General features: G+C 41.9%; 1 protein-coding gene across 1 annotated transcript; it reads left to right on the forward strand.

The window, feature by feature from the left end:
• The first annotated feature begins 67 nt into the window (after positions 1-67).
• LOC146633137 (uncharacterized) lies at positions 68-12,288 on the forward strand. Its single transcript, XM_085352027.1, has 6 exons — positions 68-269; positions 2,533-2,828; positions 2,923-3,169; positions 7,828-8,034; positions 8,123-8,305; positions 11,669-12,288. Exons 1-6 carry the CDS (start codon positions 135-137, stop codon positions 11,834-11,836), a joined length of 1,236 nt encoding a protein of 411 aa, XP_085208153.1. The 5' UTR covers positions 68-134; the 3' UTR covers positions 11,837-12,288.
• Positions 12,289-22,056: the final 9,768 nt, after the last annotated feature.

Below are 22,056 nucleotides of genomic sequence, written 5' to 3' on the forward strand. Positions count from 1 at the left end.
TCAATATACCCGCCGCCAAAACGCTCATTTCACAGAAACAATATTTTTCTTTTCGGAAGAAGATCCCGACAAAGCGGCCCTGTTTCTTTTCAGCTTAAAAAAATAAAACATAGTCGAAAATCTGAAAACCGACGATGTACGCTCGGACAAATACCAGCAGCACACATGGAGACTTCCAAGATAGAAACGGGGTGAACTATGTTACATCGACAGAGTCTTTCGGCCACTGCTCTCAATTGTTCTGGAAAAAGGACCCCAACGACTCCGGAGTAAGAAAGCCAGCAGCTGCCATCACTGTTAGCTAGCGACCATGGGTAGAAATAGCTGCACCAAATAACTAGTGGAGCGACAATTTTACAGCTAAGCATTTAGAGCAGCCTCTCTGTTACACGTGGGTTTTGGTTGAGTGTCTGTGGGTGAGCTGAAGCTGCAGGCTGTGTCACAGAGCAGCTTCGTTAGCATTCGGCTAACGTCATGCTGAGCGGTTTCCGGCCTAGTTTGACTCATAGCTGCAGAGCTAAGTAGCTAATAACTCGTTCCTTTTGAATTTCGTTTCTGTTACAACTCCACAAACTGTTTGGCGAAATTGGACGTTTATGTCCACGCATGCTGTCATGGAAAGAGAAACACCAAGTGACTACCTGCTAGGAAAATAATGATGGAGCAGCTAAGCACCGCGGTTAAGCTAACTTCTCACAACACTGTCTCAGTCAAAGCAGAGTACGCTTAGCCAGCAGCAGTCTTTGCACATTACGACAAGACTGGAAAAACAGTTTAAATGTGTAGACTTCTACACGTTAATCTGTCTTTGGTGTAAGACCAAAACAAGCGTGCATTTCTGGGCAGTGGAACCAGTTTTACATGTATCAGGCCTACAATATTAGCGAGCAGCGCAAAGTAAACACGGCTGGCTACCTCGCAGGAAACGGGAGCGGAAGACGCCCCGCGGAGGACTGCACTTCATTCAGTCTCCGACAGATTATCAGCGACCACAACCACACTTTAATCTTTAGAATCGAAACATAATAGTCTGTGGGACGGCCTGCGGGGTATGAACCGTTGAGTTCACTGTAGCTCCCATAGCGTCCCGTAGCTTTTAGGTCCAAGGCATCTGTTGTGATTTGTGACTTGTGGAAGTCGTTCTGCGGTGTGTCACTCTGTATTCCTTCCCCTCTCTCCCTTAGTGTCCAACAGTGTAAAGTGGACACACCAGCATGATATTTGTCTCACAGTGTATACTCTTCCACAGAAGCTCCTTAGGAGTTGATATGTAAAAACAATAAAACGCTTGCTGGTGTGTTGTCACGTAGCATCTCAAACATGTAGTGCCAAATATGGAAGTTTAATGTTTACATTTCTGTTTGTCCTGATGTTTTAGTCACTCTGGGGGTGAAAAAACAAGTTGTCACACAAGCAGACAGTTCTGGTGTTCATCTCAGACTCTTACAACTAACGTAGTGAATTTTTTTGGGATGCACTAGCTGTAAGAATGGTCATAGTGATACTGAGCATTAAAATCATCATTTTGCTGCTGTAATGTGTGCGGGTTTTTTCTTTTTTCTTTAATTACCCCCTTTGTGGCAGGGGGCAAGGAAAACTTGATGTGGCACAACAGATAAACAGAGAGTCCCATTGATAGATGACATCTTATTTGGGGATACACATTAGAGGCTGATATTAGGCCTGTGTTTGAACTGTCAAAGCATCACAAGCGTTGATTTATCTAATTACTCCATTCTGCTCTATGCTTGGTGTCAGTCTAATGAATGACCTGAGGATTTTGAGTTGTTAGTGTCTCCACAGAATCTGTGTGTGTTTGGTTCTAGTGTTTCTAGGCCCACAGTGTAGTTCTACATGTGGTACTGCAGTAGTTTTTCAGAATTTACTCTCAACATACTGATTGAACTTATGTGAAGATACGTATGCGTGAAAGAGTAAAATTATATGTATTAAATACATAATAAGAGTCGTTAGCTGTCATTTAATGCAAATATAATTAAATGTTGCTTAAGTTTAATACATAGTAATAAATATTTAAGAAGGGCTGTACCCTTTATTTGAAGTGTTTAGATGTTCCCACTAGGTACTGAAGCTATGTCAGATCTGGGCTCTGATTGGCTGGAATTGTGTTCTAGCAATTTTCTTGTGTAAAGCTTTGTCTCAGCACTGTCTATCATCCCAGATATCCACATATCACACCAGGCAGCTGCATGTGCAGGTTTGTCAGGTGTTTCAAGTGGTCAGAAAGAGAGAGGAGGTCAATGATGAATTAAATATCAAGACTATCCAGTGCTATGAACAAGTGTTATGATTGAATTTTTTGCATGATGAATTCATTTAAGGGAAGAAAACCTCGCCCTGTATAAGAAAGTAATTCACAGTCAGTGGTTGCGCCTTGGTAGCAGTGACTGCAATCAAGCGTTTGCACTTATCGATGAGTCTTTTGCGTTGCTGTTGAGGAATTTTTGCTCATTCTTCTTTAATGTATGAATGTAGTTAGTGTTAACATTTCCTTTAACGTTACCGTCACAGCCAAGTTCAACGATCAGCTGGTGCGATCAGCTTCCTTCATCCTCAGCAGCCCTCTCCACCTCCAGCCTCTCCTCAGCATCGCTCTCCAGCTCCAGCCTTTCCTCAGCGTCGCTCTCCAGCTCCAGGCTCTCTATGGAGTCCCAAGCACCAGCACCGGCGCCGCCACCAGCAACAACAGTGTCAGACGACATGGAATCAGACGAGAGGCCGTACGTCTGCGACCTGTGCAGCTGCGCCTACAAACACGCCAGCTCCCTGCTGAACCACAAACTCACCCACAAGACCGGAGACTTCAGGTTGGGACGTGAGGCTTGTTTGCGTAAATGCATGAAACATTCTACTCCTTTCCTTGTTACTAATGTTCACGCCATTTTCAACTCCAAAACCCAGGTGCGACTTTTGCAGTAAGCCCTACACCAACTACATGTCCTTGCGCAACCACATGCGAATCCACGGTCAGAAGCGCTACATGTGCGACCTGTGTGGGAAGGCCTTTCGCCTGGCCCGGTACCTCCGTAACCATCAGAGGATCCACGACGATGGGCCCAACCGCTTTGACTGTCCCTCCTGCTGCAAGAGCTACAGAACCATGTTAGAGCTGGCTCAGCATCGCTGCAGCGCTGCTGTGTCCAACCAGGTAGGTCTGTGTTTCTGATGATAGCGTGGGCTTAACTGATGTGACTAACACTGTAGTTCTCTCGAAGCCGTTTTTTGTGTTGTATTTGAAAGAAATGTAAAATGCAGCTGCGTTTAAATGTGACTTGTTTTGCTACAAAAACACATCCCACTGATGAGTGTGTCTATTCTACAGCGTGATCTAAAAGAAAAAGGCTCAGTGTTTTCCTGAAACACCTGGGTATCGTAGTTGTTAAACTTTACTCACAGGAGGAAATGTAGTTCGTTAGGGATTATTTTCAGTGGTAAAGTAATTACACAAGTAGAGCAATATAGAATATCATTAAAGGGAAGTCTGCTTTCTCTTTTTTCCTAGCATGAATTAATGAATACACAGACTGGTTACAAATTGACCCTTTGACCCTTGTGTTGATGTGTTGTGGGAGTTGTGCATTTTGGGTCCATTTGTCCTCTTAACTATAAGGCAGCAGTCCCCAACCTTTTTTGGACCACAGACCCGTTTATGTCTGACAATATTTTCACGAACCGGCCTTTAAGGTGTCGTGGATGAATACAACAAAATAAAACCAGTACCAAAAAAGAAGAAGATTTATTCATAACACACGGGAAAAGACCCAGGGAACCGAGTTAACGATAAAAACTATAACAAAATAACGATAAAAACGGTAAAACACCCTGAAAACCATACATTTCCCACTCGATCCTCAACTCATGGTACCAAACGAATTATGGACCGGTACCGGTCCATGGCCCAGGGGTTGGGGACCACTGCTATAAGGGACACTGCACATCAATACAAAGCTGTTCTGTGTGATCACCTTCATGATAAAATGCTATACCATCATCAGAGAAACTAACAGTTATTACAGCTTAGCTTTTAGTTGGTCATAAAGTAAGTTTACCTGCATAAGAGTGAAAAAGCCAGACCCTGCTAGCTCAATGCACTGATGTAATGTGAGCTCCATGTAAGCCAACCTTATTGTATCTGCTGGGTCCTCTGTTACAAACTCCCAGCTTTACTATGCACATAAAATACACATTAGTAAACCAACTGTTCCCAGTAACTAGTTTGTGGAATAACATCGCACTCATTAGCTAACCTCTTAAAGAGTAATCTTGCAACTTAGTGTCGTGCCTCACGTCATCGATTAAAAGACTCAAATGATGAAGCAGCAGCAGGGAGATCCTGACTTGAAGCTTTGGTATGCTGTAGCTTACACTTTGCTAACAGAGCTAGCATCTTTTTTAATAAAACATAAAGAACAATATGAAAGATTATTTATATCATTTTTTTTACCCCTTACTCCCCTTACGTTCAAGTAGCTCTAGAGCTCGATAGAGATGCTCCTGAACAGACAAAAACACACTTATTGTCTAATCAAACAAAACGTATGTTATGTTGTTCTTCACTCATGTTACAGCTGTTAACCTTTAACATTAGCGATGCACTCATTTAAAGCTACTGACGCTTTATCTGTTGTGTCACACCAGTTTTGCATTGGGTGAATATTTGAAGTGAAGAGTAATGAAGACTTTAATTTTTCAGAAAATGTGTTATGTTTTTTCTTGTAAAGACGTTTCCTTGATTTTGCTGGAACAGATGTGGGGGTCAATAATATATATATAATAATATATGTATGTATATGTATATTAGTGGGAACACTGGCATGTATGGATGTTGATGTGTATGGCTAGGACTTTTTCTACACTGAAGTGTGTGTGCATGTAATACAGTGTAGTTTGTACTGTGTTTTCCTTCCTCTCTCCACTGACCTGCTTGGGAGAATGTTTATCCAGTCTTCCTGTAGTGGAAGTGTGCCGCGGCACTAGGGTTAGACTAGGGTTAGGCTGAGATTAGGGAAAGGCTCAGGGCTCAGATGACAGAGAATGAATACATTTCAGCTGATTTTCCTAACAAGTACAGTAATACAAACTTATATGTGTGTGTCTGTGTGTGTCTGTGTGTGCATGGGGCTGGTTCATAAGAACCGATTCAACTGCCCGTCCTGCTTTAAGAGCTACCGAACCATGCTGGACCTGGCCCAGCACCGCTGCAGCGCCGCGGCCAAAAACCAGGTTGGTGTGAGCGTGAGTGAGCATGTGTGTGAATGTGGCGTATGAGGCAGAATCGGCAGTTTCAGGGAGAACCAGCGCATACGGGCATTTTAGATTTTAGATCAAATTCCTGATGCAGCCTGCTTCTGATGTACGCGCGGCTCTTTAGTAAAAAACCATCACAATGTTCTTTTTAGATCGGATCTTTTTTCCTGGCGCTGTCTTCACAGAATGTATACTCTACACTTTTGGATTCCATATTTGGAGCTTGCTGTTGACTATAACATCTAAAATCTCTTAACAGAAATATTTGAGTCTTTTTTTTCCTAACACTTGACTGCTGATATTTGAGATGGAGTGCAAGGTGGCCAAAGTGGATAACTTCAGCTAGTACTAGCATCAATGTTCGAACTCTCAAACTAAACCTTAGTCATGGGACACGTCTCAATCCAATCAAAAGTAGAGACGGTGACCAGCAGGCACAGCCTTATGGGTTCTACTTTTTTTCCACTTATTTTGGCGTGCAGGTGTGTAACAATACTTCTTTGACCATATTTAAGTAGAGTTGACGTCAGTTTACTTAGCAAACCTTTTGACTTTTTTGTGGAGCTGTGAGATCAGAGGTAACTGAAAAAACAGCACAAGTGTGGAACAGTAAAGACTACTGCAGTCATCTTCTTTAAAAAAACAAAACAAACCAGCAAAAATGAGATCCAGTGCAAACCCTGCCAGGGAGAGCTAACACATCCACAAGTCTACCCCAGCTTTGCACAGCTGTTTGATGAATGGTGAATATTGAGCAGCATCTCTGCTTGAAGTGTGCATTGCTTGTAGGGATGCAGTGACGTATCAGCAGATTTTAACAAGCATCAGCCGGTATCAGTCCTGGAAACTGCAGAAAAGAAAGAAGCAAATTAAGGAAACAAAAAAAAAAATATTGATACCAAAAGAGGCCATGAGCTAAATTATTATTTTAAACAACTTCTAATTTTGCTGTTCTCAGACCTGTGGTTTATTTACTTTGGTCTGAATCAGTTGATATGTTTGTGTACTTGTAGCGTTTTCCCACGGTTTGGTTTCTTTTCATACACAGAAAACAGCAGGCGAGCCAAAATGTGTCACTACAAACCACATCAGGATGTTCAGCCTGCCAGATATGTCTGAGGTCTGTGCAGACACAAGTAAAAACAGGAAGTTGGTGTTGAATTGTGGACTAGTGGATAGCTCCTAATTTACTTAATGGGCAAAAGTGTACTGGACACCTGTTGCATCCAACTACCATAACTAGTAGTTGGGTTGAGGTCGGATCATGTTTTAACCATCAAGGTAACTGTTCTAGAGTTTGATGGAACAGGGCTGAGACCAGCTACTCCAAAGGTCCACGCCTGGAATTATAACTGTCTTTTTGCACAAATAAATAGCATCAAAGTCAAACACTGTCCAGACTTTGGTTTAAATGGACTAAATCTGAGAGTTTGTGAAAACGCCCTATCAGTGCATTGATCTCTAGTGCTTTGCAGCTTGTAATGTATTGATTATACGTGTGGTTTTCCTGCTGTGGAAGGCCGCATTTTGAATATTTAGTATGTAGCCCAAACTGTAATTTAGCACAGGCTACATTAAGCTTTCAGACAAGCTCAGTCATGTCGATTTAAATTTCTGTTACTGATTAGAAAATCAGCAGCTCAGGAAACATCTGGCTGTTAAAGCTGAAGACAGCTGCTGGAGCAGCAGACGTCAGCGGGCTGAAGTCACGCAGCTTTGTTCCTGACTGGCTCACCTTTATCAGCTGGGCTAAATTCAGTGCAACAGTTACTTTGTTTGTACTTACTGTTGCCATGGCAGCACAATACAGAATCCCAATGCTACATTATTAAAAACACATTAGTGTTTGTATTTCTAAATACTCAAACATACTTTAATACTGCCCGAGTCTCATACGTTCGCATTTGTTTTCACTTCCATGTCACTGCTCTGTATAACAGTAGACAAAAGTAAATATGAGAGATATCCACAAAGATGAGAAGGTTGTAAAACAGACAAAAAAATCAACCAACCACAAATTCCCATAAAATAGCTCGTTTTGTTAGAGGTGTGAGGAGGCAAAGGTATGGGTGAGAGGGATTTATGTGCTGCTCAGGGAAACCGTCAGAGAGCATGTTAGGTTTAAACTAATGTCAGCAGAAATCCTGACGCTGTCGGGGTTGGAGGACGGCACGATGAGACGACGGTGTCTTCCGTGATTAAATGACAGAGACGAGATTGGAGTCGACTGTCCCGTTTTAGGAGCGGCAACCTTAATAGAAATACTGAATTTCTGTTTGAATGTGTGCGTGTGTGTGCGCGCGTGTATATGTTTGTGCATGCGTGGGTGTGTGTGTAACTTTACCACTTCATCTTCATCATATTAATAGGTTTAGACAGGGCAGTGAAAGGTGTGAGATAGATGTGGAAGAATCAGGTCTGAACAGCACAAGAGGTTTGAGACCAACCTCGACAGTAACATCACATTCATCTGTCACCTCTTCTGTTTAACAGCGTGTCTAACGACAGGTACAATCACCCTTTCCTGTGTCTTTCCCTCCTACCCTTGCTTCCATCCAGTCCGGCGGTCGTCGCTCCAACTTCTCAGCTACACCTCGTCGCCAGCAGCAACAACAGCAACAGCAGCAGAATAATGCTAACTCTATGATGCAACCGCATGGTGGACATGGCCAGCCGGAACCTCTCCCCTCTCACTGCGTCTCACCAATGTCCCAAGGAGGGCAGGGTGGGGGCGTGGCTAGTCAGTCTGTTCCTGACCCCCACCAGGTAATGTCAGGAGGAGCTCTGGTGAGCGATTGTTTCTTCGTAGCTCTGTTGTTGTCGGCGTTTACGTCGAGCTTTCTTTGTGTCTCAGCAGGGCCGCCCCAGCTCAGTGTCCTCTCAGGCCAGCCAGCAGAACATGAGGAGCTCGTCCTCCAATAAACACGTCTCCTCGTCCAGTGCTACCCCGTCCTCCTCCTACTCCCTTCTTCAGCCCCTGGTGCCTGAGGTAAAGGAGATGAGCTCAGGATACACTAGGCTGAGCGCCAACCCCATGGTATGAGAGAGCACCGCCACACACTCGCTGTTTGCTTTCTGCTGGCTAGCTGCCTTTCCTCTATCTTACCTAATAACACCAGGAGAGAGAGACTAGTGCTATAATACTCTCTCTACCAGGAGCTTCTCCTCACAGGTCTTTCTCACTCTTGACAAAGTCGCAGAGAAACATTTTCTGTTGCTATTGGGAAACAGTTTCATCTATAAGAGACAGAAATGAGTTTCTGTTATGATAAAGGTGGCAAGTTCGTGGCTTCCTCTTTGCAAAGTGAAGCGGACCGTCTGTCTGCACAACGCCAAATTAGTGTCGGTTAACTGTACGTGTCATTTTCAGCTGTGTAAGCAGAACTGCGCAAAGCTACCACTGAGCCAGACTTCAAGATGCTCTCCTTCAGTGTCCACTCTCTGTGAAGTGCTCACACTGGGAAAGTTCTGTAGCGGCGAATCCGTGACCCACGCTGGATCTTAAAGCGCTGTCCGAAGAGAACAACTGTAGGCTTTTAGAGTTTATTACTGGGTAACAGGAAGAAGTTCTCATCGTGCCAACGATGGTTGAGTCCCGTGTCAGAACGCTCAACTTCAGAAATGAAATGAACAAGTTTTACAGCATGGTACAAAAATTATTTGGGTGTCTGTGAATAGCTTCCCCCTTCATAGCTGTACAGGGTGTGATTCAGAGCTGACCTTTAGCTGACCCTCTGCTCAACGTGGTCACTTGTAACTTAGGTTAGGATGTAAAACTCTAAGCTTTCTAATTTAAGGAAAATTATTAAAAGAATCCAGGTAGTTTCACAGTCTGTAACCTCACGTACACAGGCAGTGATTCACTGACTCTAGTGTATTATTATACTACATGTTAGTGTTAACTTGGTCTTTACAGTAATGCTGTAACAATACAGGAGTAAAGGGCTTCAGTCATTGCTTGGTTGTAAACAATAAAGCCAGTTTAGTGCTGATCTTCTTCCATGTCCTGTCAGCTGATAAGCCCATCTGAGCAGCACTCCTGGCTTTAATTTAAACCTTAATCATTGTATTGAATCAAATACTGACATTCCGTAAGAAGGATGTTTATTACTAACGGCCTCCAATTATGGTAGAAATTTCATTTTTCAATTAGTCAGCCAGCAAAGAAAACAGGCTAAAATGTGGCTGCTAAGGTGATCCTTTGTCGTGGGCTGTGACCTGTGGACCTTCACTGGCGGTATGAGGCTCTCTAACATTAGTAACCTGGGGCTGTGCCTTCTGCTCTTTCACACCAGTCACCCTGTGAGCTTGTGTTGCACGTTTCCATGTTGTATTTTAGGCTTTACACCATCACATACTGAAACATATTTATGACATCCATGTTCATACAGCAGTCCAAAACTAAGTTTAAAAAAGTTGGACATCTGCAACATAGATCTGTTGCAAACACTTCTAAAAACCCTGGAGGAACATGTTCCGGGTCAGACGGTCAGGACCTGTGATTGAAAGGCAGAAAAATCAGTGTAAAAACAGTTTTGTTAAGTCTTTGTGTAGAAAACCTTTCAAATGTAAAGGTTTTCCTTCTTTGGAGTAGTTTATGATTAAAAGAATAAATGCCTAGTTCTTCTAAACAAGGCATACAAATAAGATTGGAGTATTTAAAATATATTTATGCTGCTATAATTTGTCATATTATCTAAAGAAATGAGAAAACCTGCTGAAGACTGTAGGATTTGAACCCACAGCCTTCTTCTTCCACTTTGGTGCCATTATTTTATTAGACCAGGGGTCGGCAACCTGCGGCTCTTTAGTGCTTATAGTGCGGCTCCACGTGGTTTGGGAAAAGTATTTAGCTGAAGTGTATTTTATTTATGTTAGTTCTTTTTTAACTTGTACTTCTAAATTGGAAGATTATTGTGATTTTGAAATATGAAAATAAAATTATATTCTATTATTTTTTCATCGCTCAAAATAAGCGTCACACTCGCGGAAGCCGGTATACCCGCCGAAACGCCGTGCATTTATCGAGACTTTCAACCCCAGGTAGGCCAGTTATGGATCTTCGGATCCACATTATATCAGCAGCTGTTCTCCACCGTGAACTATGTTAAAAACAAACACCGCTCACGCCTCACAGACGACAGCTTACAGTCCTGCGTAAAGATGAAAGTGACTTCGTACAGCCCTGATTTGCAGACGCTGTGCGCAGAGGTTCAGGAACAGAAGTCCCGTTGTAAACATATCACGGCAGTGATTGCAGGTGCCGCTCAGGTGCGTCCTCCTCCCCTGCAGCGGCGCTGCAGACCACGCCCCGCCACACACATTAACCAGGTAAAATACATATTTAGGCAGAATTTTGCAAATATCTATTTTTTTAGCAGCATAGTGCTTTTTTTCCAATTATTTTTTTAAAAGCCAGGCCAAGGCTCCAAAAGCCCAAAGGCGATATAAGGGTGGCGGCTCACAACAGTTTTTGTTTGCTACATGGATTATTTTAGTTCAGCTGGGTGTCTTTCCTTTTGTTATATTTCTTTAAGAGTTCAAAATGTGTTAATTACATAAATAAAATGTAATTTTCTCTGTAGCACTTCATGGATTTAAGCAACACACCTTAGTTGTTCACACAAAGCATGAAAGTAAAAAACAATATATACAGTGTTATCTTTAATTTAGATGTCAAAAAGTATTTGCGGCTCCCAGTGTTTTCTTTTGCGTGGAAACAGGGTCCAAGTGGCTCTTTGGGTGTTAAAGGTTGCTGACCCCTGTATTAGACTGTCCAGGCTTAGTCTTTCATAGAGTGGTCGAGTGTTTCAACATGCTGTTTATAAAAACAATAACATCAACAGGACTGACTGTGAAGTTTATTTAACACGGGCTCTTGTTCTAGAACCACCTGTAAGAGTGTTCATGAAGTAAAGCAGTGAAATAACCAAAGATTTTTCAATGGTAAACTAAAATAAACAAAGTCAGTGTGGAAACTAACGAAAACAAGAAACACTGTCGACCAAAAACGAAGCTCTCGTCATTAAATCAGGAAACATTGCCCGTTTCCTTCTGTGTAGCGCGTCCACTCGTGCACATTCCCACAGCAAGTCAAAAATGGAGTTAACTCTCGATACGAGTTACTGTGCCCTGATGGTTTAATTCCACTTGAGTAAGAAGGGAGGATATATATCACAGCAGTCAGGTGTTGTGTTGCAGCTTTTGCACCGCCATTGCTTTTTGTGTTTTGTGCCCTTGCAGTGGCTTTTTCCACCGTTCATGCATCGCTGTGACTTCTTTCCTTTTGCCTTCTCCTCGTACATCCACTGCATTATTCATGACTGTCGTTTTATTTCATCCACCGACTCTTTTTCTGCACCAGTGACACAATTCTTTGTCTCTCCACCTCCCTCTCCAGCCAAAGCACCAGGACACTTTCTCTCTGCCCCCCCAGCGACCCCTCACCACCATCAACCCCATCGGCCACTCCCTTCATCCGAACGGAGCGCCCACACTCAAGCCTTCCCCCGTGCCACGCACCATCCAGGCCATGCCCTGGGAACAGCGCTCCCTCTACAACCAATGAGACACCTGGGGAACCAACACCTCCCTGTTCGCGTCACATCTATGACCACACACCCTCCTTCTCCACCCCGACCCTCTCAGATCCAGCGTCAAGGACGGACGACTGCCGGACGCCTGCCTTTTCCTTCAGTCCTCCTCTGGAACGTTGTTTGGGATTGGGGGAGGGCACCGTTGAGAACTAGTTGAGATTGATTACTGAGTAGTTAGGTTTAAAACGATGTGTTGCCTTGACCCTCATGTATGATCTATGCCATGTACTGGATATAAGTTAAAATGTCTGTCTCCTAATCTGTCCTCACTAAGAATTTATCTCCCTCGTCCTCCTCTATCACCCTAGTTATGAAATATTTATCCTTCCCATTATGAGTAGTGTCTCCCACCACCTTTTCCGTATGTTAAATGAAGCCTATTTTTATTAAGAGTGTGTTCCAAACCCATGAATGATAATGGATTCCTGGCGCCAAGTTGTAAAAATAATTGTTAAAGTTTTTTAAACATAACATCATTTTATTTTATTTTTTCGTCCAATGAGGTTTCTGGAAAAAGTAAGGACGGAGGGAACATGAACAGTTTCTTTGTATTTTTTTTTTCACCCGCCCCTCGGACGAGCTCCAGAACGAACATTGTGTATATTGTGCGTTAGGAGGTGTAATGAATTCCGTTCTCTCAGCAAGGACCACAAAAGAAACATTTCTGCAAAAAACCCATGTCTCCCTGTTCCTGCCCGCTCAGCTCAGGTGTGCTGTGGAGACTGAAGCCACCGAACAAGGACAGTCGGGGCGCTGTTCTTTTAACACACAACTGAAAGCTCACGTTTTTTCTAAACTGGTGGTTTGTGGTTATTGTAGTTTTAATAATATGTTGGCTGGGAATCAAATCTAGAAGATAACAGCGAGCCTCCATCCCTTTTGTTCCAAACTGACTGTTACCAGGTTTGTTCCTTTCACTTTGAAGCATTTGAAGAAGTGCTGTATAATTATCACGGTCTCACTTCCACCCCTCTACCGAGAGCTGTGTCTGCTGTAAAGATGTGACATTGCCACCCCCTCCCACCACCACTCGCTCACGCCATCACCAGTGACTTAGCGGTCGCACCGGGCCTGGCTCCCACACACCTCCAGCTCCTGTAGGGAAAAATCAAACACACACAAGACACCACCTGACTCACTACTCCCAGGGTTTAGTTAAAGCCTAGATTTCAGTAAGCAGCCAATCACTTCTGGCCAAGTTGATAAGAATTTAGTCCAATCTGACAGTGAAAGACTGGCTCCAGTATGTAGTTCTGTTAGATTATCTCTCGCTAACATGGTGTTCATTGAAATACCCACAGTTCTACTGACATTGTATTTTCTCTTTTTAAAGTTGTTTCTATTTTTATTCATATGTTTTCATTGTTGCTTTCTCTATCCTTGTAAAGTGTCTTTGAGTATTTAGAAAAGTGCTATACAAATAAAATGTTTTATTATTATCACCATCAGTGCTGCTCTTCTCACAGAGAGGACATAGATGTAAATATTTGACTTGGAAGTAGAATTTCTGCTTTGCTCAACAGCAGCTGTTGAGAGATCACGCTCAACTTTACAGAGTCTAAAAGTTGCCTGAAGTTTTGGAAAGTATTAAATTCTGTGTGACAGAAAAGCCAACCCCTGCTGAAGACTGTGATGCAGCTACAATTGCAGAATAAGTAAGTTTTCATCCTTGTCATCATAGTCCACACATGAGCAAAATGGGACCCGAGGAATCGGACCTGTGATGTAAATGAGGTAGTTGTAATACGCTGCTGTTTACCATCAGTCCAGTCTGCTGTGTTTTCTTAGTGACCTATGCAGGGGTGTGTATATTTGCAAGATGCGGGTTAATTTAAACGATTATGTAGCATTTAGGTGGATTTTTATGTTTGAAATATTCAGAGGTTAAACCTGTGCTCTTTGTAATGCCCAGCAGAGGACTTGTTATATTTCTAAAGACCTCTGTGGAAAAACAGCATTTCATTTCTCTCGTTCTGTGACCTCCATAAACTTTAAATGATGGGTTTATGGATTTGGCAAGTTTATTTTCTGAATTTTGGGGGAGAAAAGGAGAGCAAGGCAAACAAATGTGTAGCTCTTTCTCACATCTGTTTGCTCATCACATCACTGTCTGAAATGCACCCAAAGCACTGATTTATATTTTAATTCAAATAAAAGTGAACTTTTTGAATGAATGGCTAATCAGATGAAGATGCCTGGTCTTCTGCATGGACATGGTCACATGACAAATGGTCTTCAGGTAAGTGTCTGTAGTTTAACAGTTAAGCCACAAAGGTTTTCCCCACAAAGACTTTTTGACTTTGCCAGAAAGTCCTTATGCTAAATCTATGAATTTTCATATAACAGTTCAATACTCCAAGTCATTCTTGTCCAAATTCATACTAGGATTTGATGTCAAATACATCCAGGTGATAACCTTGTCTGCCCAGATGAATGTGAAAACAAGCGGCACAGTGCAGCTTGAATGTTAGTCTGATAAGTATAAGAAAAGAAAATCGTTGAATGGTAAGGTGCTTCAAACCTCAGGTTTGCCCCATATGAAGTAATGGGCACTTTAGGATGTTTGCATTTAGCTTTTTGTGGGTAAAAACTGTCTCTCTAACGTTAGCATGTATTATATCTTAAAGGTTCCAGTCAGTCAGGACTGAAGCCACGTGATAAGAGACCGCTGTACTGGGATGGAAGGACGTTACGTTACTTGGAGGAATTTGTATTTTTTTTTAATATACTGAATTCTAAAAACAAAGGGGGGAAGGCAGATTATTTAAATGGAGAGTGATTAAATGCCTTGGTCGTGAAAGTAGGCTAAAGTTGTACAACAAGGACGTGGGCGTTTACACTGCAGCGACATCTTTTAATCGAATAATCACAATCATTAACGTGATCAATCGGAAAACCGGGAAGCCTTACAGTAAGAGATGAAATATTTATAAAGAGGGGAATGATTTGGTTTATTATGTCAGTCTAAAGTCTGCAGGTGTCGTCACGTTAAGTCTGATCTGTCCATATAGTGTATAAGACTGCGTGCACATGCCGGGAACGCGCATTGTATTCCATCTGATGGAGAAGTGAATGAGCCGGTCGCGCGTCCTTGTCGGACCTCCGGTAGCCTGTGAACTTTCCTGCCGCGCGACACTCCGGCGCGGCTGGCAGTGAATTAATTTCCACTCGTCAGTGGATGGAGCGTTTGCTCCATATGGACGCTGGTCACTGTTGAAAAATCGTTCGCCGTTTCGATGACCAGGCTCGGATTTTTCAGCGTGTGCGGGCCTCGGTGGATCTGACTCCCGTGTTTAAACGGATCCAAATTGTCCCCATTTCGCTGACTCACCTACAGACCGGTGTGCCATACCTGACCCCGACAACCAATGATGCACGAACCAGGGCGTGTAATATTAGCAGCTGTGTTGGTGCGTTAAACGACTCAAAAACGTGTTTTTCTTTGTTTGTTTAATACAAAATCGAAATATGCGTTGAATATGAGTGGGTTGTTACAAATTAAATTGTATAAATTTTATAAAATAATATTATTTAATGCGTGATAATAATCTAGATAATATTTTCTATAAGTTATCCATTTAATAACGAAGAAATATGACCGCCGAAAAGAGCCGTTTAGAAAAATGAAAAAGTCGAAATCCATTATTTAAATATTTTTTATGAAGAAAAAAGTTTTTTAAGTACTTTATTTCAGGCAAATGATTACGTTTCTGCGTTACTTGGTTGAGACTGTTGCGTCTCGACAGGCCTCCCGGCTGAAGGCCTCGACTTCCTCTTTCAGGCCTAACGACACAGTGCAGCGACCTGAGTCAGCCGCTTGGTGGCGGTAATGGGTCGGAGAAGAGGACAGAAGCCGCATGCAGCAAATTTACTGTGGGCTGTTTTACTTTGCAACCTCCAATCACAAGCAGAACACAAAGCTTATGTCATTTTAGGCTTCATTGCCAAGATTTAAATGCGGCAGTGTGAGATTTAAAAAATAAAATAAAATGTTCGTACAGCATATGAGGCGGGATGATTCTTGTCTAAAGGATTTGTACGGATAAAAAGGAAGTTGACTTAAGAATAACAGTTTTAGAGAGTACATAGTTCCGCCTACATCCTTGTGCTGCTTTTACTTCTGACTTCTAAATCTTGATGCCACTTCATGCTAATTGTAAACACAACATTTCCAAACAATAGCCCACTGCAAGGAGTTTACAGCTCAATAAAACCGCCCATTTCCGCTCATGAAATTGTTCTTATTACGTTATACCGCCTCGTTTTCAGTTGACAGAGTAATTCAGTCGTCATGGCCGTTTTGTTTCTTCAAATCAGCGGGTTCTTCAGAGTAGACCCCCCCCCCTCACTCCATTTTGCGTGCTTGCTCAAAGGTCTCGTCCCCGGGTCTTCTCGTTGTCCACCGCGTGAGAGACTATTATTCTGATCGAGGTCGTAGCCGGTGAGTCCGATACACAAAATTCCCTTCTTCTTCTTCTTTTTTTAATTCGGTCATCCAATCCTGTCCGACCATAATGGCTGTTAGATCTAGGATCCGGATCCCCCCTCTGTTTAACCTATTTCACATTAACTAAAATCCAACCAGCCATTTAAATGTCTTTTTGTATTTGACCAGTGGCAGTTAGTTGATTGGAGCTGCATCTGTTTTGGACACAAACGATGCTTTTGATCGTGATAATTCACACGGAGCTGTGATTCGTGATCAATGCTTTCATCTCATTTCACGTAGAAAGTCGTTTTCGAGTTTTTGTCCCAAGAAACGTGGAAAAGGCTTCAGTGAGGTGCTCTCAGGCGACATCCTGTTTACTCATGAATTCACACGGCTTCCCATTCAGCTTTAACGAAGTTAGTTAAGTTGCATTAACTTTGGGGTTTGATTTCTCTGTACAATCTTTTCCCGGCTGCTGTGTGGAAACTTTCTGTTTGACTCTGCAGCTCCGTAAAGCTCACTCTGCTCGGTTGTACAAATACAATACTTCACATCGCTTATAGCAGCTGAACACTTCCCAGGAAAAAGCCACCGGGTAACAAGAAAAACTTTACCACAGTTTCATCATCAGACATCAGTGAGACATACACACGGTGCAGATGTATTTCAGCTTTGGTGTGCACGCACAGGTCTGTACTTTTCATTCATTCCACAACGAAACAGTCTGTATTCAGTCCCCTGTGCACAGATTATACAGTGTTTGCTGCCAATCTTGCTTTGACAAATACAGAACAACTTCAGTTATTGTTTCCGTAAAGTTTCAAATACACTTGCATACGTTTGCATGCACGCATACATGTTTATGTCCTTCACAGCTTGTTTGCAGCCCTCTATAAAATCAGTTCCATATTACCACATAATTATACGTGCGTTTGTTTTTCCTTGAAACGAAGAAACAGGATTTCACTCGAACACAAAGGATTTGTCATCATCCCGATGATGATGCTTCTCTTAGTGGCAGACAGCACATCCTGTTTCCATGTCGGCACAGGAAGTGAAGCCTTGTGTCATACGATGTCTCATTTGGTTTTAAAATCCTAAACATGTTTGAAAGTTAACATTTGACCTCCAAAAACAGAAGCAAACACTGACAGCCTGCTATTGTGAGAATTTCAAAATATTATTTCAGTATCACTGAATATTGAAATATTAATTTTCAAGTTTTTTCCACAATTTGAGCAGATAAAAACATTTAGTTTTTTTCACAATCAAGTCTGCCATGTTTGACAAAAACCATAAGCATGAGATTGACAGCAACGCCACGCTACAAATCATAGCAATGAATCCTGAGACTGAACTATAAATGACCTGTATGACACACACACACATTAAAAAAGGGTTTGTGGAGTAAATATTGACCAAAACGCTTCAAATGTATCCTTTTTCCAAATACTAGTTAGTAAATGAAAACGTGTATTCAGGCTCATTTTTTTCAACATGAGTATAAAGTTTTCCCAACTTTTTTGTGGAACTTTTACTTGGTTGCAATAAGCTCGAGTTGGTAGTTTTTCTTTGACCGTTTTATTGTCGTATCTTTCCAATAAGACCTGTTCTCCAACCTTTTTACACTGACCAGTGAGTAAAGAGAAAATACAATAAAAAGCTAAACAAATGTCCTTGTTCCTCCAGGAATGTGGTTTGACAACTCCACTCTGCTGGGAGCGGAGGGGAAGGGAAAACAGCTTTTTTAAATATGAAAAATGTACAAAATCTTGTAGATTTTTTTTAAATTAGGTAAATCCACAGATACAGCAAAAATTTAAATAGTTAGATTTCAAAACATGGACGAGGCCTTCACCACTGAATGATACTGTGAAAACAAAGCAGACAATCAAAACGTGAATTTTCTTCCAGATCTAAGACGTGAAACATTCTTAAATAAGTCGATGACAGAAAAAACGTCAAACAGTTTTTTCCACAGTTCCACGGGGATCTCTTCAAAACACGAGGGGACATTCGGGACAGTTTCCTCCTTTGTGTTTTATTTGAAGCTTTCAACAACTTTTACTTTTTGTTTGTGTGACTGCACACAGAGGAGTCACATATGTACCAAATCTACAGCAATACTAAGGAAGTAAAAATGTTCCTGCGGTCATTTTTCTTACTTAAAAATGATCAAATGAAAACAAGAAGTGATGAGGTTATAAATGGCACGTTCTCCTTCTTTCCCACTGAAAATGTTGCACATTTTATACATTTTCCATGAGTTCCCCTGAAGCCTTTTTCACATTCCTGTCACGTTTCATCGAACATCTTTTTAAAAACGTGCAGACTCTAGTCTGCTTGAGTACTTTTCATTACTTACATTTCTACCTACTGTTTTTGTAAAACAGAAAAAACCAACATAGCAAAGATGGTAGAAATATATACAGCTGATTTGTTTGTCTCTTTTCTCCCCCAGTGCTTGTGGTAAAACCTGAAGGAAACAATACTGGCAGAAGGATGTTTCCTCCAGGTCCATTTAGCAGCCGATGAGGAGCTTTCGGTCATGATGGGTGCCCAGTCGTCATCGCGTCCTTTCAAAATATCCTTTTTGTCTGATCGCTTCTGAGGCTGCTGCGGAAAAAGAAAAGACCAGAGCAGGTCTTCATAGAAGCAGTGGAAAGTAACTATGTACTCAACTTTAGTGCTAAGGATTTAAAAAAGTGTACTTTAGTTACTCTGGAGGTTCATATTAAACGTCCAACATCTGAATGCTTGTTTCATTTTCTCATTTTGAATTTTCTGATATTATAAAGCCATCGAACCAGAATAGATCTGTCAGAAACAAATATTTAAAGGAGCCAACATTTGTTTCTGGACCAGATTACAGAGGTGTTGGCAGGTGGCGGAGGCACATCTGTAATGAAACAACTGCCTCTTGGTTCACATCTGTATCGCTTTCACTACACTGAAGAAATCTGTGCTGTTTAAGCACGTGAAGCAGATAATACACACAAACAGTGCAGAGTGTGAATGCTGGTACTTCCACATTTACATATTAAGACTCTTCGCTGTCCAGCAGGTCACATGACTACACTGTAATAGTCCCAATCAGCCAGCAGCAACGAGGCCAGAGGTCAGAGCAGCTGGAAAGTAAGTCTGAGGTCATAATTATGAAAAGGCAACACGGGGAAGAAGCAATGGGGAGAAATGCTGAGATGAACAGGACTAACGTGCAGGCTGTGCACACTGATGGTGGATCTCATTAATCCAGCAGCAGCACATCCTCTATCGACTGTGTGTGTGCAGCAGATAGCATGGAGATCATCTGCAGAGATGTGTTTTGAACTGCAGACAGGAAGAGCTGTGACACATGACTGACATGCATGTTTGCTCTGTGCTAACCCAGAGAGAGAGAGAGAGAGGGCACTAAGAAGGAAGTGGTGGAAGAAGCCTAACTGAAACTCTTCAAACGTGACAGAAACCGAATGACTATTATACAGTGTGAATGAAAGAGTGCTCGCTTTACATTTAATAGCAAAAATGTTACGTATCTGATATTTGGAAATTGGCAAGCAGAGGGCCCGAGCTTTACGAAGAGCATATTTAGCTGACTTTGTAGAGAAAACTGGAATCTGCGGTCAAACTCTGTTGCTCATTTCTGAAAAAAGGCAAATAAATAAATAAATAAAAGCTCAGACCTCATTATTTGATTTTGAACAAGGTCTCCTCTTTTCCTGCCTGAGCAAACTCATCATTACAGTAATGAGGACTGTTGTTTGTCTTTTTGTTTTCTCCACAAAGATGCTGAAACGAGACGTTTCCTACCTGCAGGCTCTGCAAGGAGGAGCACTGGGCCTAAAACGGGCACAAAGCAGGCGAGGTCCGACTTTTCTTCTTGAACGTTTTGGGCATAAATGCCCTCGCAGCCTCTCAGAACAGTGATTGTGTATTTTGTTTTTTTAAGTGATGAATGAAAACTTCACGTTGGGGATTTTGCAGCTTGCCTTATTCCGACAGCATCATACGTAAAAACACTCATTAAAGGGCTGCTCTGGTTGCTCCTCAGGCTTCATGAAAACACTGAGACAACAACGTCTTCCTGCATCTCTAACAAACACTTTACCTGCAGCTTTTAGGCCCGTGCACATTTGTTAGGCTGGGATTGTTTAGCTGACTGATGCACAGGTTTCCCCCTGTAGCTCAGTGGCACAGAGTGGGCTTTTATAGACACACACACTGATGGTTTTGATTTTTAACAGCGAGCAGATTACAATAATTCCTATTTTCACCTCACACTTAAAGGGTTGCAATTAATGTAATTAGAGATCTAAACTTTCAGTTCAAAGTGGAACGAGGTTCCTGCGATGGTTCAGCTCTGACTGGAATTCGTCTTTTGCCGGCTCCTGACGATCAGGGATACACAGCAGCTAACTGAACTTCCACTGGAATGTGGCTGTTTCTGAAATGTGTCTTCACAAAGTTAGTTCCAAAAATCAAACATCATCATTTGTCCATCCGGGTGATTTTAAAGAACGACTGTATCACCTGCAATGCAGTGATCTCACATTACAAGTGTGGCAGGAAATAAATGAGAGATTTACTCATTCACATTTCCTCAGCCTGTTCCCCTCCTCCTGCAGTTCCTCTATTGCATCTGACCTCCGCCCATCAACCCTTCTGCCTCCAACACACACACACACACACACACACACACACACACACAGAAGAGTAACTGCAGACAGGATCTTGTGATACAGTTTTTAGAAAGTTTCAGAGAACAAAGGAAGGCATTTGTTGATTTGTAGGAGGAATCTGGTGGTTAGCAGTGAAGTTCATCAACTTAATTACTCTGCATTTTCATTTAGATGCTTCAGCTCCAGGTAAGCACAGGAGGACACTATTATAGTTTTCATGGAAAACTGAATACAGGGGACATACGCTCTGAGACGGCTGAGAGTATCTAGACAGTGTAACAACCCCACACACACTAAAAAAAAAGTATCGTTTAACATTTTAACTCTGATACAATGGAAATTTGGATTTTAGAGGTTTGACTTCATAAAAACAACGTTCACCTCGTCAGCCAAACAAACAATTCTGTTTTTAAAAAAAATGTCCATAAAGCATAAAGGTGTGCGTTTTAACGCTACACAACAAAAACACGAGATTATGTTTGAATCTTAAACAGGCACGTATGGAAGGCCAGGTTTTAGTTCCTGGTCTTAATCACAGCTGAGGCTTTAATGGACATGTGGGGGTTGGGTGGGGGTGTCCTTTGTGCCTTATCCATCTCAGGACAAAACCCCACCAAGGCTATTGTGACGTTTCCTGCTGAGTTAAGGTGAACTAAGGCACTATGGCACACTGAGCACTTTAACATTTGTTTTTAAATGCAGCTAAACGCCAATAAATGCTTGTTGTGACTGATGTCTGTCTGTGATTGAGACAAACAGTTGTGGACTTAATCTGACTTTGAATTAAAACTGGTAACAAATTTGTTCTGAAAGGAATATGTAAGTACAGATGTTTTTAACCATCGCTGTACTAAACTAAATGTCAAACGACACTGAGGAAAAAGTGGACACTGATTAAATATATTGTTACAAAATACAGCCAGTAGGCCTAGTTTAAAAAAAAAAAAAAAAAAGGGAAATATGTGATGTGCTTTTCAGATTTAATGTCTCCCCCTGTAAAAAAACAAAAACAAACAAAAAAACCCACTCCTGATGATTCAACAGTTACTGGCGAGAGCTCCATTTCTCTTTGAGGGTTTGAATC

Source organism: Diplotaxodon limnothrissa, linkage group LG4 (assembly GCF_057381915.1).
Source record: "Diplotaxodon limnothrissa isolate DT_005_m linkage group LG4, D_limnothrissa_male_GT1.1, whole genome shotgun sequence".
Classification (NCBI taxonomy): Eukaryota; Metazoa; Chordata; class Actinopteri; order Cichliformes; family Cichlidae; genus Diplotaxodon; species Diplotaxodon limnothrissa.

What these genes read in the sequence shown, in the direction of transcription:
- LOC146633137 (XM_085352027.1), top strand. Translation starts at nt 135, where the DNA reads ATGTACGCTCGGACAAATACCAGCAGCACACATGGAGACTTCCAAGAT. An exon ending in GCGCTGCTGTGTCCAACCAG is followed by an intron (nt 3,170 to 7,827) that starts GTAGGTCTGTGT and finishes GCTTCCATCCAG; the next exon opens with TCCGGCGGTCGTCGCTCCAA. An exon ending in CTGTTCCTGACCCCCACCAG is followed by an intron (nt 8,035 to 8,122) that starts GTAATGTCAGGA and finishes TTTGTGTCTCAG; the next exon opens with CAGGGCCGCCCCAGCTCAGT.